The sequence below is a fragment of the Triturus cristatus genome, chromosome 5_1 (genome assembly GCF_964204655.1).
Source record: "Triturus cristatus chromosome 5_1, aTriCri1.1, whole genome shotgun sequence".
NCBI classification, from domain to species: domain Eukaryota; kingdom Metazoa; phylum Chordata; class Amphibia; order Caudata; family Salamandridae; genus Triturus; species Triturus cristatus.
The window spans coordinates 700,004,825-700,017,791 of record NC_140587.1 but is presented as its reverse complement, the minus strand read 5'-3'; the positions used below and the strand labels follow the sequence as shown (position 1 = coordinate 700,017,791).

The 12,967-nt window shown below is 52.3% G+C and overlaps 1 protein-coding gene across 5 annotated transcripts in view; it reads left to right on the top strand.

Annotated features, from left to right (window-relative positions):
* SPIDR (scaffold protein involved in DNA repair) overlaps nucleotides 1-12,967 on the top strand; it is a 2,139,604-nt gene that overhangs the window by 1,235,081 nt on the left and 891,556 nt on the right. For all 5 annotated transcript variants that reach the window (XM_085605664.1, XM_085605663.1, XM_085605662.1 and 2 more), the window contains one exon: nucleotides 7,764-7,941. In XM_085605664.1, the coding sequence (XP_085461790.1) occupies nucleotides 7,764-7,941 (178 nt within the window). The remainder of the gene's footprint in view (nucleotides 1-7,763; nucleotides 7,942-12,967) is intronic.

Here is a 12,967-nt window from a genome sequence, read left to right as displayed (position 1 = left end):
CTTCTGTTGCTGGAAGGATAAAAGATACTACCCAGGGCAAGGAGGGAACCGGGGGAGGTTGCCAGGAAGGGTGGTGAGAGCGGGAGTGGATGACGTGAAGGGGCACCCTTCGTGGCTCTTGAGGCGGTGTGGCAGTCCCCGCTACCTAAAGGCAAGAGGAGACAGAGGTGACTAAGGCACAGATTTTCGGTAAGAACCCACATCCCATGGTCACCGGGGACATATACAGAGATCTATGGGGCAGGAATCCCTACTTGGTTACCTGGTAGTCGGTGTCATTCGCTAGGGACCTGCTGAGACGATATCTGCGATGTCCGTGCAGTTGTGTGGCTCGCCCAAAGAGGAAAGAACATCCATAAGCGCTCCTGCGCTACGTGGAGAGAAACTATAACGGCGACTTCGTGCAGTCGCACGAGTCGTCAAAGCAAACGAGATAGCGCCACTGCGCTGAGGTATGAATAAGGTTGTGGCGACTATGTGCCGTCGCACGAGTCGTCAAGGCAAACGAGATAGCGCCACTGCGCTGAGGTATGAACAAGGTTGTGGCGACTACGTGCCGTCGCACGAGTCGTCAAAGCAAACGAGATAGCGCCACTGCGCTGAGGTATGAACAAGGTTGTGGCGACTACGTGCCGTCGCACGAGTCGTCAAAGCAAACGAGATAGCGCCACCGCGCTGAGGTATGAACAAGCGTATGGCGACTACGTGCCGTCGCACGAGTCGTCAAAGCAAACGAGATAGCGCCACTGCGCTAAGGGGGAAACAAGGCTACGGTCCAGGGAGGGTGCAACGCTCCTGCGCTGTGGGAAAGAACAAGGAGGGGGCGCTTCCAAGCTTTCGCTCGAGTCGCCAGGAAGAAACTGTAGGCGCCCTTGCGCGGTCCGGACCGACTGTCCGGTTGCTGGTGGAGCCTTCGCTACGCTCCTGCGTGTCGGCGAAGCTCTGGTTGGAATCCGAAGCGCCGAGACTGCAGTTTCCCGCCGTGATATTCCAGTGCGGCCGGAAGTGACGACTGGCCGTCCCGAGGCATCAGCTGAGCACCGTGTGAAGACTAGACTGTCACCTTCCAAGGGTAGTAAGGGGAGGAGTCTCGTTGTGAGGGATGTCCGTCCGGTTTTCAGGCTGCTGGCGTGAGAGGCGCTAGGGAAACATGACAGCACCCACCCCTAAAACAGACCAACCCCGCGGCTAAAGAGGGGTAACAGGACGAGGTTTCTGAGGGTGTCGGGCATGAAAGGCTCTAACTACTGAGGGAGCATTGCGGACGTGTGAAAGGGGTTCCCAGGAGCGTTCTTCCGGGCCATATCCCCTCCAATCCACCAGGTAATAGAGCTTCCCCCTGGTTCTACGGGAATCAAGAATGGCCCGAACCTCGTATTCCACGTGGTCATCCACGGGAACAGGAGGAGGGGGCTCTGCCTGTGAACTGTCAGGGTGTGCAGGGCGCAAGAGGGAGACGTGAAAGACAGGGTGGATTTTCAAGTGAGAGGGCAGAGAGAGTTTCATAGATACAGGGTTGATGACACGGGTTATGGGATAAGGACCTACATAGCGGGGCAACAGTTTCTTGGGCCCATGGGTGTTGAGGTTCTTGATGGATAACCACACCTTGTCTCCCACTACATAGGCTGGTTCGGTTTGTCGGTGTTTATCCGTGTGGTGTTTGTAGTTTTCTTTGGCTTTTGCGAGTTCAAAACGAGCTTGTTGCCATATGGTGCGGAGGAAGACGTGGTGTTCTTGTAACGTAGGCATTCCGCATGACTGGACCTCTTCCCAAGGAGTCGTCCTGGGATGGAGTCCCTGGAGGCAATAGAATGGCGAAACTCCTGTTGCTGTATGCTTACTGTTATTGTAGGCGTATTCCACCATCCATAACACCTTAGCCCATTCCGTTTCCATAGAAAGCAGCAGGCAACGGAGGTATTGTTCCATAGTGCGATTCGTTCGCTCGGCCTGGCCATCAGTTTGGGGATGGTATGAGGATGATAAACGGGCTTCCATATGTAAAAGCGAGCAGACTTCAGTCCAGAAGCGGGACACGAATTGAGTACCTCTGTCTGTTATCAGAACCGATGGGATACCATGTAGTCTTACTATGTTCTGCATGAACAGGGCTGCCAATTCCGGCGCGGAAGGTAGATGGGTTAATGGTACGAAATGCACCATTTTAGTTAGATGGTCGACAATGGTAAGGATGGTGGTGTGTCCTGTGGAGGTCTTAGGGAGTTCTACCACGAAGTCCATTGAGACAGTGTGCCATGGGCAAGGGGGTACCGGAATAGGGTGTAACAACCCTACTGTGGGTTCTGAGAGCGTTTTACCTTGCGTGCAGATGGCACAGCGGGCGATGTAGGCTTGTGTGTCACGATTAAGGGTTGGCCACCAGAATTGTCTCTGCAGTAGTTCCCTGGTTTTCTGGTATCCTGGATGAACGGCCAGGGGGTGGTCGTGGCACAGGACCAGCGCTTGTTGCTGGTGGGTGGTCAACGGTAAATAATAACGCCCGTCCTTGAACATGAATCCGTGGTTTTCTGTGAGACCTTGGATGTCTCCGGCCCATTCGTCCCTGGTTTTCTGTTGTAACTCGTGATGGAGTAGTGTCAAGAAATCAGAGGACGCCACTACTCCCTGGAAGCATCGGAAGGGAATGATGGGTACTGGTTCCATGGAGGGCGTCTGGTCTTCGTTTTCCTCTAATCGTGACAAGGCGTCGGCTTTAGCGTTCTCCTTTCCAGGTCTATATGTGATCTGGAAATCGAATTCGTTGAAATAGAGTGTCCAGCGTAGTTGTCTCGCCGTCAATGCTCTGGCTGAACGAAGGAACTTTAGATTCCTGTGATCGGTGAAGATGGTCACCGTGTGTTTAGCGTCCTTGAGGTAGTGTCGCCATTCCTCAAATGCTGCCTTGATGGCCAAGAGTTCCTTATCTCCAATGGAGTAGTTGCATTCAGCGGGTTGCAACTTCCTGGAGTAGTATGCTACCGGGTGAAGCATATTGGTCTTGCTGTCTGTCTGTGACAGTACTCCCCCTAGGGCGTTCTGTGAGGCATCGGCCTCTACAATAAAGGGACGTGTAGGGTCAGGATGTTTCAGGATTGGAGCCGAAGTGAATCGGGTCTTCAGTTCTTGGAATGCATGTTCTGTTTTGGCGTTCCATGCGAACTGTACCCTTTTGCGCAGGAGACAGGTGATGGGGGTAACAATCCGGGAAAATCCATCGATGAAGCGTCGATAGTAATTCGCGAATCCTAGAAATCTCTGGACTTGTTTCACGGAATTCGGGGATGGCCACTTCAGGATGGCGTCGACTTTTCTGGAATCCATTTGAACAACTCCTGGTGTCAGAATGTGTCCCAGGAATTCCACTGTTGTGGTGTGGAACACGCTCTTCTCTAGTTTCACGTACAGCCCGTGTTGTTGCAAATGGTGGAGAACGGCTCGTACGTGTTGGAGATGTTCCTCCATGTTCGCAGAGTAGATCAGTATATCATCGATATACACGATGCAGAACCGGTCGATGTAGTCCCGTAACACCTCATCGATGAAATACTGAAATGCGGCTGGGGCATTGCAGAGTCCGAAGGGCATGACGCGGTACTCGAATAACCCGTACCGCGTCCGGAAGGCAGTTTTCCATTCATCGCCCTCTCGGACTCTGACTAGATGGTAGGCCCCGCGCAAATCCAGCTTGGTGTAGATGGCGGCGTTTTTCACTTGGTCCAACAAGTCAGGAATTAAGGGTAGGGGATACCTGTTCTTAATTGTTATGGCGTTCATCACCCTAAAGTCGATGCAAGTGCGTAGATCACCCTCCTTCTTCGCCACGAAGAAAAGAGGGGATGAGACTGGAGATTTAGAATGACGAATGAACCCATTCTGAAGGTATTGTGTGAGGTAGGTTCGGAGATGGTCGTTTTCCTTTTCTGTGAGGGAGTACACCCGGCTACAAGGGAGCGTGGATCCCGGTATCAGGTCAATTCTACAGTCAAAGTGACGATGCGGAGGTAGGGTATTGGCTCCTTGTTCATCGAAAACCCGGGCCAGGTCTTTGTATTCGTGGGGTATGGTTGTCTGAGTGACCAGGCCCATGCCGTCTCTAGGCAGGATACAGGCCTGGACCTCTTTAGTCACCGTTTTCCTCTCTGAAGGGTAGCAGGATTGGGCGCAAAAAACAGAGTCCAAACTTGTTTTGCCAGTAGCCCAATTAATCAGGGGGTTATGCTGTACCAGCCAGGGAATGCCCAATATCAGCCTGAACTGAGGGGCATCGATGATGTCGAAGGCGATGGTCTCAATATGCCTTCTGGTCGGGGCTGTTGTACCGGGGGCGCGCCCCAGGTTCCTGTGTGTCCTGCACCCATTTGTCCTTGTAAGGCAGTGACATCGTTTCTCAGGCTCCGATTCTCAACTTGGATGCTGGTCAGCATCGCTGCTATGTCCTGTAAAGTAACTTCGGGGTTCTCCATGTTGTCCGGGTGGGATAAGAAACTTGGGCTTCGGATTCTGTCAGATCCCCACAATTCTTACCTCGTGTTTGTGGAGGAATCCCACAGGGACGACATGGGCAACCCCCACCTGTGCCCTTCTGTTGCTGGAAGGATAAAAGATACTACCCAGGGCAAGGAGGGAACCGGGGGAGGTTGCCAGGAAGGGTGGTGAGAGCGGGAGTGGATGACGTGAAGGGGCACCCATCGTGGCTCTTGAGGCGGTGTGGCAGTCCCCGCTACCTAAAGGCAAGAGGAGACAGAGGTGACTAAGGCACAGATTTTCGGTAAGAACCCACATCCCATGGTCACCGGGGACATATACAGAGATCTATGGGGCAGGAATCCCTACTTGGTTACCTGGTAGTCAGTGTCATTCGCTAGGGACCTGCTGAGACGATATCTGCGATGTCCGTGCAGTTGTGTGGCTCGCCCAAAGAGGAAAGAACATCCATAAGCGCTCCTGCGCTACGTGGAGAGAAACTATAACGGCGACTTCGTGCAGTCGCACGAGTCGTCAAAGCAAACGAGATAGCGCCACTGCGCTGAGGTATGAACAAGGTTGTGGCGACTACGTGCCGTCGCACGAGTCGTCAAGGCAAACGAGATAGCGCCACTGCGCTGAGGTATGAACAAGGTTGTGGCGACTACGTGCCGTCGCACGAGTCGGCAAAGCAAACGAGATAGCGCCACTGCGCTGAGGTATGAACAAGGTTGTGGCGACTACGTGCCGTCGCACGAGTCGTCAAAGCAAACGAGATAGCGCCACCGCGCTGAGGTATGAACAAGGGTATGGCGACTACGTGCCGTCGCACGAGTCGTCAAAGCAAACGAGATAGCGCCACTGCGCTAAGGGGGAAACAAGGCTACGGTCCAGGGAGGGTGCAACGCTCCTGCGCTGTGGGAAAGAACAAGGAGGGGGCGCTTCCGAGCTTTCGCTCGAGTCGCCAGGAAGAAACTGTAGGCGCCCTTGCGCGGTCCGGACCGACTGTCCGGTTGCTGGTGGAGCCTTCGCTACGCTCCTGCGTGTCGGCGAAGCTCTGGTTGGAATCCGAAGCGCCGAGACTGCAGTTTCCCGCCGTGATATTCCAGTGCGGCCGGAAGTGACGACTGGCCGTCCCGAGGCATCAGCTGAGCACCGTGTGAAGACTAGACTGTCACCTTCCAAGGGTAGTAAGGGGAGGAGTCTCGTTGTGAGGGATGTCCGTCCGGTTTTCAGGCTGCTGGTGTGAGAGGCGCTAGGGAAACATGACACACAGGTTACTGTTTTGCTCTCATAAATAGTTTAAAAAAGATCCATATCATAATTCTACATACATCCTTTTGTCACGTGTCGATTGAATTATGCAAACATTCTTGTTTACTTTGTCGCCTTTAATTGGTACTAAGTGCAGCTGCTAGGCTTCTACTCAATCCTCCCAGACAAGAATCCATCTCTCCACATCTAAGGAATCTTCATTGGCTCCCGGTGCGTCAGCATTTCCAGTTCAAATGCTTAATGTTACCCTACAGGGCATTTCATAAGTGTGGCCCTGCCTGTCATTGCATACTGCCTTTCTAGATCCCCATCCTCTAATCAACTATTGTTGCAAGTACCCAGGTTGCGACACGCTCGTTTAGGTGGACGTTCTTTTACTTTTCTGGCCCCTAAACTGTGGAATTCCCTTTTGTTTAATACTCGCGCCTCATCCAACAAACTCATTTTCCAAAATCTTTTAAATATTTGGTTATTCCACAATGCTTTACTGCTCTAAATCAGCCCTGCCTCCTTTTGAGCCCTGGTGGTTCCAGGACGTCTTTTTGAAAGCTATACAAATGGCTTATTCATTCTTTCCTGTTACCGTCTGGGTTACTGTGTGCTTAAGGGCGACATGAGTGTCTAAGGTCTCAGATATCCTGCTTTCTGCCATTGTCATGTAGTCAATAGTGTTCCTAAGATCCTGGTGAAGCAGTTGCACATCTGTGAGCACCTCACCAATTCTATTTTTTAGTTACTCTTGGGAAGCCAGAATGGCATGAAGTATAGTCTCCATGCCAAACTTGTTTTGCTTGATGTATTCAGTGTGGCCAGTTTCTTCTAGGTTAGCGACTGAGGAGTGTGACCCAGATTAGACTTTGTGGATTTTAATATTTTGGTATGTTGCTGCCTGTGGACCCACAGGGCTAGGGCCTCACAATTGCTCTTTCTCCAGCTGCTTCAGCATGCCATCAGTCCTGTCTTCACTGTGGCTGCACTCCCCCGCGGATCAGCTTTGGGAAGATCCCAGGAGCTGCACTCCTGTTTGCGCAGTCAGGCTCCTCTCTGTGTCTTCAGCCCTGACTACAGGCATATGTTCTTTCAGTCCTTGTGGGTGCTACCCATCTCTCCCTGAGCACTCAGCGGCTAGTACTCCGCTATAGCAAAGTGCACAAGCATCCGAGATGGGTCTGGACACCAAATCTTGTGCTATCTACAACAGAGGGCATGGTGCCAGCTTCTTCACTGCCAGCCATGTCTCTTAGATTAGGATGGTGCAGGATACTTGGGGCTAGGACCACAGCCCTCTTAAGTGTCAGCTGCCAACACACCCCACATTGGACTCCAACTGTGGTGTTTCTGATTAGATGCGCTTGCTGCTCCCATGGGAACCATGGTTAGTCTTGGTTCAGAAATGGGTGCTCTAATCTGCAGTCTCACCTCAAGGGAACCTGGTGCCCTCTGGTAAGGTCCAGTCTGTTGGGTTTATCTAAAGGAAAGCGTGGACCAGACATGTATGGTAATGGCCGCATCAGAAAATTACTTTGGGCCCGATTCACAAACCTTTTTCTGTAAGAATTTGGGACTTCTGCATTTCCAAGAATAAGTCACAGCTACTCCCTGAAAAAAGCTTTATAATCAGGATGATTGAATATCCTCAGCTAACAGGTAAGAGGAGCCTGTCCAGTCGTTTTTTAGAACTTTTGTTTGTCTGGGTGAAATGTTAATAAGGCAAATAACATTTTTAAAATAAATAACTTTTTATATAATTTATCCATTAAAGCGGCAATACTGAAGGAGAAAACGTACCTCAAAGGCGGGGAATTTTCATTTCGTACAACATTTGCTTCAATTGCTATTGTGGCTGCTGCAAATATCTTTGCAATAAAAATCATCTGCAATGAAAAAAACATAGCATTGTTGTTGTTTGGACTTTATTGAAACGGTATGCATGCGTTCTAAAAATATTCATGTTTTTACATTTGCTGTAAAAAATATATATTATTCGCCTAATTATCAGTGTTTTATCTGTTTTTTTCCAGGCAGAAATTAATTCTCCATAATGAGACATTGCCTGTGGTGATGAGCACGCATTTTAGTCAGAAGGTCTTTCCAGACGAGAAGGAGGAAATAAAGAGCGTGATACCTCTTCCACGCAGAAAAGAGATTGTGTCATTGTCTCGGATATTCCGATTAAACGATGCAGATATAACCTCGCAGGTAAAAAAGCTTGGCGCTCTGGATTTCTGTTTGCAATTGTTGTAGCTTTACGCACTGGGCCAAAAACTATTTCCTTAAATTTCACTCACTTCCATCCAACTTTTGGCTACCGTCATACTCAGTTGGTCCTCCAATGGATCCTGGTTTGTGCTGAAAGGGACTGGATATTCAGTGGATGAGCAATTACGAATGAGAACCAGGAATATGATAATTGCTAGACTCAAATTGTTATTACTCAAAGTTTAGGTAAATCTGAAAGAGACTATTAGTTATGGATTCCTGACCTTAGAATTACCCCCAGGCGTCAGACTGGATCTGGAGAATTTTTCTTCAGCAGTACCCCTGCGTGTTGGTAGGTAGTGTTGGTCGACTCCGTTTGCGTCGTGGTTGCCGGAATGACGTCGCGGTATACACTTAGACGCCGCCCCTGCACGCTGACGTCAGTTTTTTCTTTTTCCGCACCAGCCAGCGCAGATCTGGAGAGAGCAGTACCTCTAGTCATTTTTTGACAGTCTTTTTTCATCTTTTACCCATATCTTTTTCGAGTCGTTCGACTACTGGTGCACAGGGATGTCATCTTGGCAGACCGGCTTCATGCCTTGTGGCCACTAGCTGATGTCGGTGACAGACCCGCAGCTAGTGTACCTTTGGTGTCTGGAGCGCAACTACGACCCGAAGCCATGGCCTGAGTATTTGCGGGAGCGGTCCCGAAAGCTTCTGGAGGCCTGGCAGTCGGCTCCCCACTGCTCGAGGTCCCGGTCGAGAGGGAAGTCACAGGACCGGTCACGGAGCCATCACCTCCAGTCCTCATTGAAGTCTTTGTCTTTGTGTAAGTCGCAGGACAAAAAGAAGGCGAAGAAGCACCGTCGCTCTTTGCGTTCTCCACGTCCGCCGGCTGACACGACGCAGGATGCGGAAGGGGGTCGTCCGGCTCCGCCCGCGGAGCCTGTTGGGTCGGCTCCGAGCTTCCGTCCCTTTCCGGGAGCCGGAGCGACCCCTGCCCAACTTCGTAGCCTTTATGAAGTCCTCCACTCCATCTTTGGGCAGCTCGAATGCGCCGGCGCGCCTTTGGGCCCTGCATACTCGGCTGGGGGTTCTAGGCCTTTGATGCCGGCGGCTTGGCTCCGACCGGCGCCGACTGGTACTTTTGTACCCTTGTTCTACCCTGGTGTTCCCTGTCGCCATGAGTGGCACCCAGAGGAGGTTGTGGAGGACTAGGAGGGGTCTGTGGACCGTCTGGCAGACCATTTGGAAGAACCAGACTGGAGAGAGGAGTTGGGTGAGGGTAGTGGTCTGGACACTTCTCCAGGCCTTGGCATGCTTTCCACCCCTACCGTGGCCATGGAGGAGGGAGCCTCCTATGCTGTGGTGTTGCATGGGGCGGCTGTGGCCTTAAACCTTGAGCTTCCTACGATGGTGGTCAGGACCAACCTCCTGACCGAGGTGCTTCAACAGGCAGCAGCTGCTTCAGAGCCCCTGCTGCCATTCAATGAGGCCCTCACGGACATCCTTCTGGGTACTTGGTCCAAGCCCAGCGGCTCCTGTGGATAGGATGATTGCCAGACGCCACCTCCCAGACCCGGGCGACCCCATTTTCCTCTCCCAACACCCTACCCCAGAGAGCTTGGTGATCCAAGCCTCTACTTCCAAGGGCTCATTCCCTACTGCTCCACCTGATAGGGAATCCAAGAAGCTGGATCACTTTGGGAAGAAGATGTTTTCTTCCGCCAGCTTAGGACTGCAGTCTGTGAACAGCGCATGTTCCTTGGGCCGTTACACCCACTCTGTGTGGGACATGGTCACGCAGGTGCTGCCACAGTGCCCGGAGGAGGCCTGGGCCGTGCTCTCCCATGCAGTTGCCAAGGGGAGAGATGTAGCGAAGTTCGCCATACGATGTGGGCTGGACAACGCCAACTCGCTAGGAAGGACGATTTCAACGTCGGTAGCCCTACGACGCTACGCCTGGCTGAGGTTCACTGGCTTTTCGGGCGATGTCCAATCAACTCTTTTGGACATACCCTTTGATGGCCGTCACTTGTTTGGCGACAAAGCTGACAACGCGCTTGAGCGCTTTAAGGATTCCAGGGCCACAGCCGGATCCTTGGGCCTTGCTATCACCTCTCGCCCCTCACAGTGTGCTTTTCGCCCCTTTTGTGGCTACGGAAGGGGTGCCCCACCATGTTCCGCCCAGAGCCACAGGCCTGCGCAAACTGTTCGGCTTCTGCATGGCCGAGGACGTGGGACCCAGCGTCGTGGGTTAGGGGGCCAGCGGACGGGCCAGTCCACCAGTGCCCCCTCTGCAGCAGCCTCTAAACCTTCCTAGTCTGACCCTCAAGGACCACCAGTTGCCAGTGGGTGGCAGGATTCGCCATACCTCCCCCACTGGCAGAACATCACGTCAGATAGGTGGGTTTTGCAGATAGTCTGAAGGGGCTACTCCCTCCTCTTGGAGACTACCCCTCCATCCATGCCACCTTCATTCAATCGCATGTCGGAGGATCACTTGGCCCTTCTCCGCCAGGAAGTTACGGCTCTCTTGGTCAAGGGAGCCATCAAGCGTGTCCCTGTGCCAGAAGTACATTGTGGTTGCTACTCCCAATACTTTCTGTTACCCAAGAAGGACAAAGGCCTGCATCCTATCTTAGATCTCAGGGAAATCAAGATGTTGCCATTGGCTCAGGTTCTGTCTTCTCTAGACCCTAGAGACTGGATGGTAGCGTTGGACTTGCAGGACGCCTATTTCCACATCCCCGTCCTGCCTGCCCACAGGGGTTACCTACGGTTCACGGTAGGCCACAAGCATTTTCTGTTTACAGTGCTTCCCTTTGTCCTTACCAGCGCCCCTCAGGTGTTCACGAAAGTGATGGCTGTGGTCGCAGCTTATCTGCGCAGATCAGGGGTTCCAGTCTTCCCCTATCTTGATGACTGGCTGTTGAAGGCGGGCTCGCCCCAGGCTGTCGTCTCCCACTTCAAGACTACGGCTGACCTCCTACATTTGCTGGGGCTCACTATCAACTTGCCAAAATCACACCTGATTCCTTCTCAGAAGCTCCTTTTTATTGGAGCAGTTCTGGATACAACGCAGTTTCTGGCTTATCCCCCGAACAGCGAGTCAGGGATATTCGGGCTATGATTCCGATCTTTCAGCCTCTATCCCGGGTTCCGGTCAGAATTACCCTGAGGCTGCTGGACCTCATGGCCTCCTGCATCCTGCTGGTACGTTATGCTAGGTGGCATATGCGGGCTCTGCAGTGGGACCTGAAGTTCCAGAGGGCACAGCATCAGGGGAATCTCTCCGATTGCGTCCAGATCTCGAAGGGCACCGCACGCCAATTGCAGTGGTGGCAAACGAACCAGGATTGGGTCAATGGCAGATCCCTCTCCCTCCCCAACCAGAGTTCACAGTTGTGATAAATGCATCACTTCTGGGGTGGAGCGGCTACATGGGAGAGGCGGAGATCAGAGGCCTCTGGTCTCCGGCGGAGTCCGGGCTCCACATCAACCTTCTGGAGCTTCGGGCGATTCATCTTGCACTGAAGGTATTCCTTCCTTCTTTCAAAGGAGGGGTAGTGCAGGCGTTCACGGACAACAACATCGCCATATGGTACCGCAACAAACAGGGCGGGGTGGGGTCGTGGACCCTATGTCAAGAGGCTCTCCGCCTTTGGACATATCTGGAATATCAGGGCATATCCCTGGTGGTTCAACACCTGGCAGGTTCTCTGAACGCCAGGGTGGACGAACTCCGCCGCAGGTGCATGATGGATCATGAATGGCATCTTCACTCGGAGGTGGTGCAAGGTCTCTTTCAGCAGTGGGGAGAGCCTTGCTTAGATCTATTCGCCACCGAAGAGAACGCGCAATGTCAGCAGTTCTCCCCGATGGAATTTCCAAGGCGGCATTTGCTAGGCGACGCTTTTCGCCGTGAGTGGAGTTGCGGTCTTCTATACGCCTTTCTACCTATACCACTACTACCCAGATTGCTGAAGAAGAACAAGCTCGACCGGGCCCAAGTCATTCTTGGGGCTCCGGACTGGGCACGAAGAGTCTGGTATCCCAAGCTCCTGAATATTGCCATCGATCCTCCGATCACATTGCTTCTTCGGTAGGATCTTCTGTCGCAACAGCAGGGGACGGTCCTCCACCCGAACCTGTCTAGCCTCCACCTCCTTGCGTGGAGATGGAGCGGCGGCAGTTGACAGCTTTCGACCCTCCTCCCGAAGTCTGTAACGTTATCTTGGCAGCCAAGCGTCCCTCCACCAAAACGTTATGCACCTGTAACAAATTTGTGGCATGGTGCAGAGCAAAGGCTTTGGATCCCCTTTCTGCCCCTCTTTCAGAGGTTCTCCTCTTCGTTCTTTCTTTGGCCCAGCATGGCTCTGCTCTGCGCACTAATAAAGGCAATTTTTCTGCCATTTCGGCCTTTCTTCGCCTTCCTGACCAGCCTTCTCTTTTCAAGTCCCCTATTATAAATCGCTTCCTTAAGGGCATTACTCACCTGTTTCCTCCGTTCCCTTTCGTAATGCCCCAGAGGGACTTGAACCTTGTTCTGACTTACCTTATGTGCGCTCCTTTCGAGCCGCTACATACTTGTCCTCAGACATTTGACCCTCAAAACTGCCTTTTTGGTTGCCATCACCTCTGCTCGCAGGGTGAGTAAGCTTCAGGCTCTTTCTTCCAAACCTCCTTTCCTGGCTGTTCATCCAGACAAGGTTGTCCTTCGTGCTAGGCCTTCCTTTCTTCCTAATGTGGTTACTTCTATCCACGTAGGACAGACCACCACTTTGCCCACCTTTTTTCCGCCCAGCATCCTTCTAAAAAGGAGGAGAGGCTCCACCGTCTGGATCCAAAACATGCACTTTCTTTTTATCTGGATCGCACAAGACAATTCCGGGTGGATGATCAACTCTTTGTTAGCTATGTGGGCTCTAAGAGAGGTCGGGCCATGCAAAAGCGGACCATCTCCTGATGGGTAGTTCTTTGCATCAAAATTTGCTATTCCTTGGTGATAAAGGAGCCTCCTGTA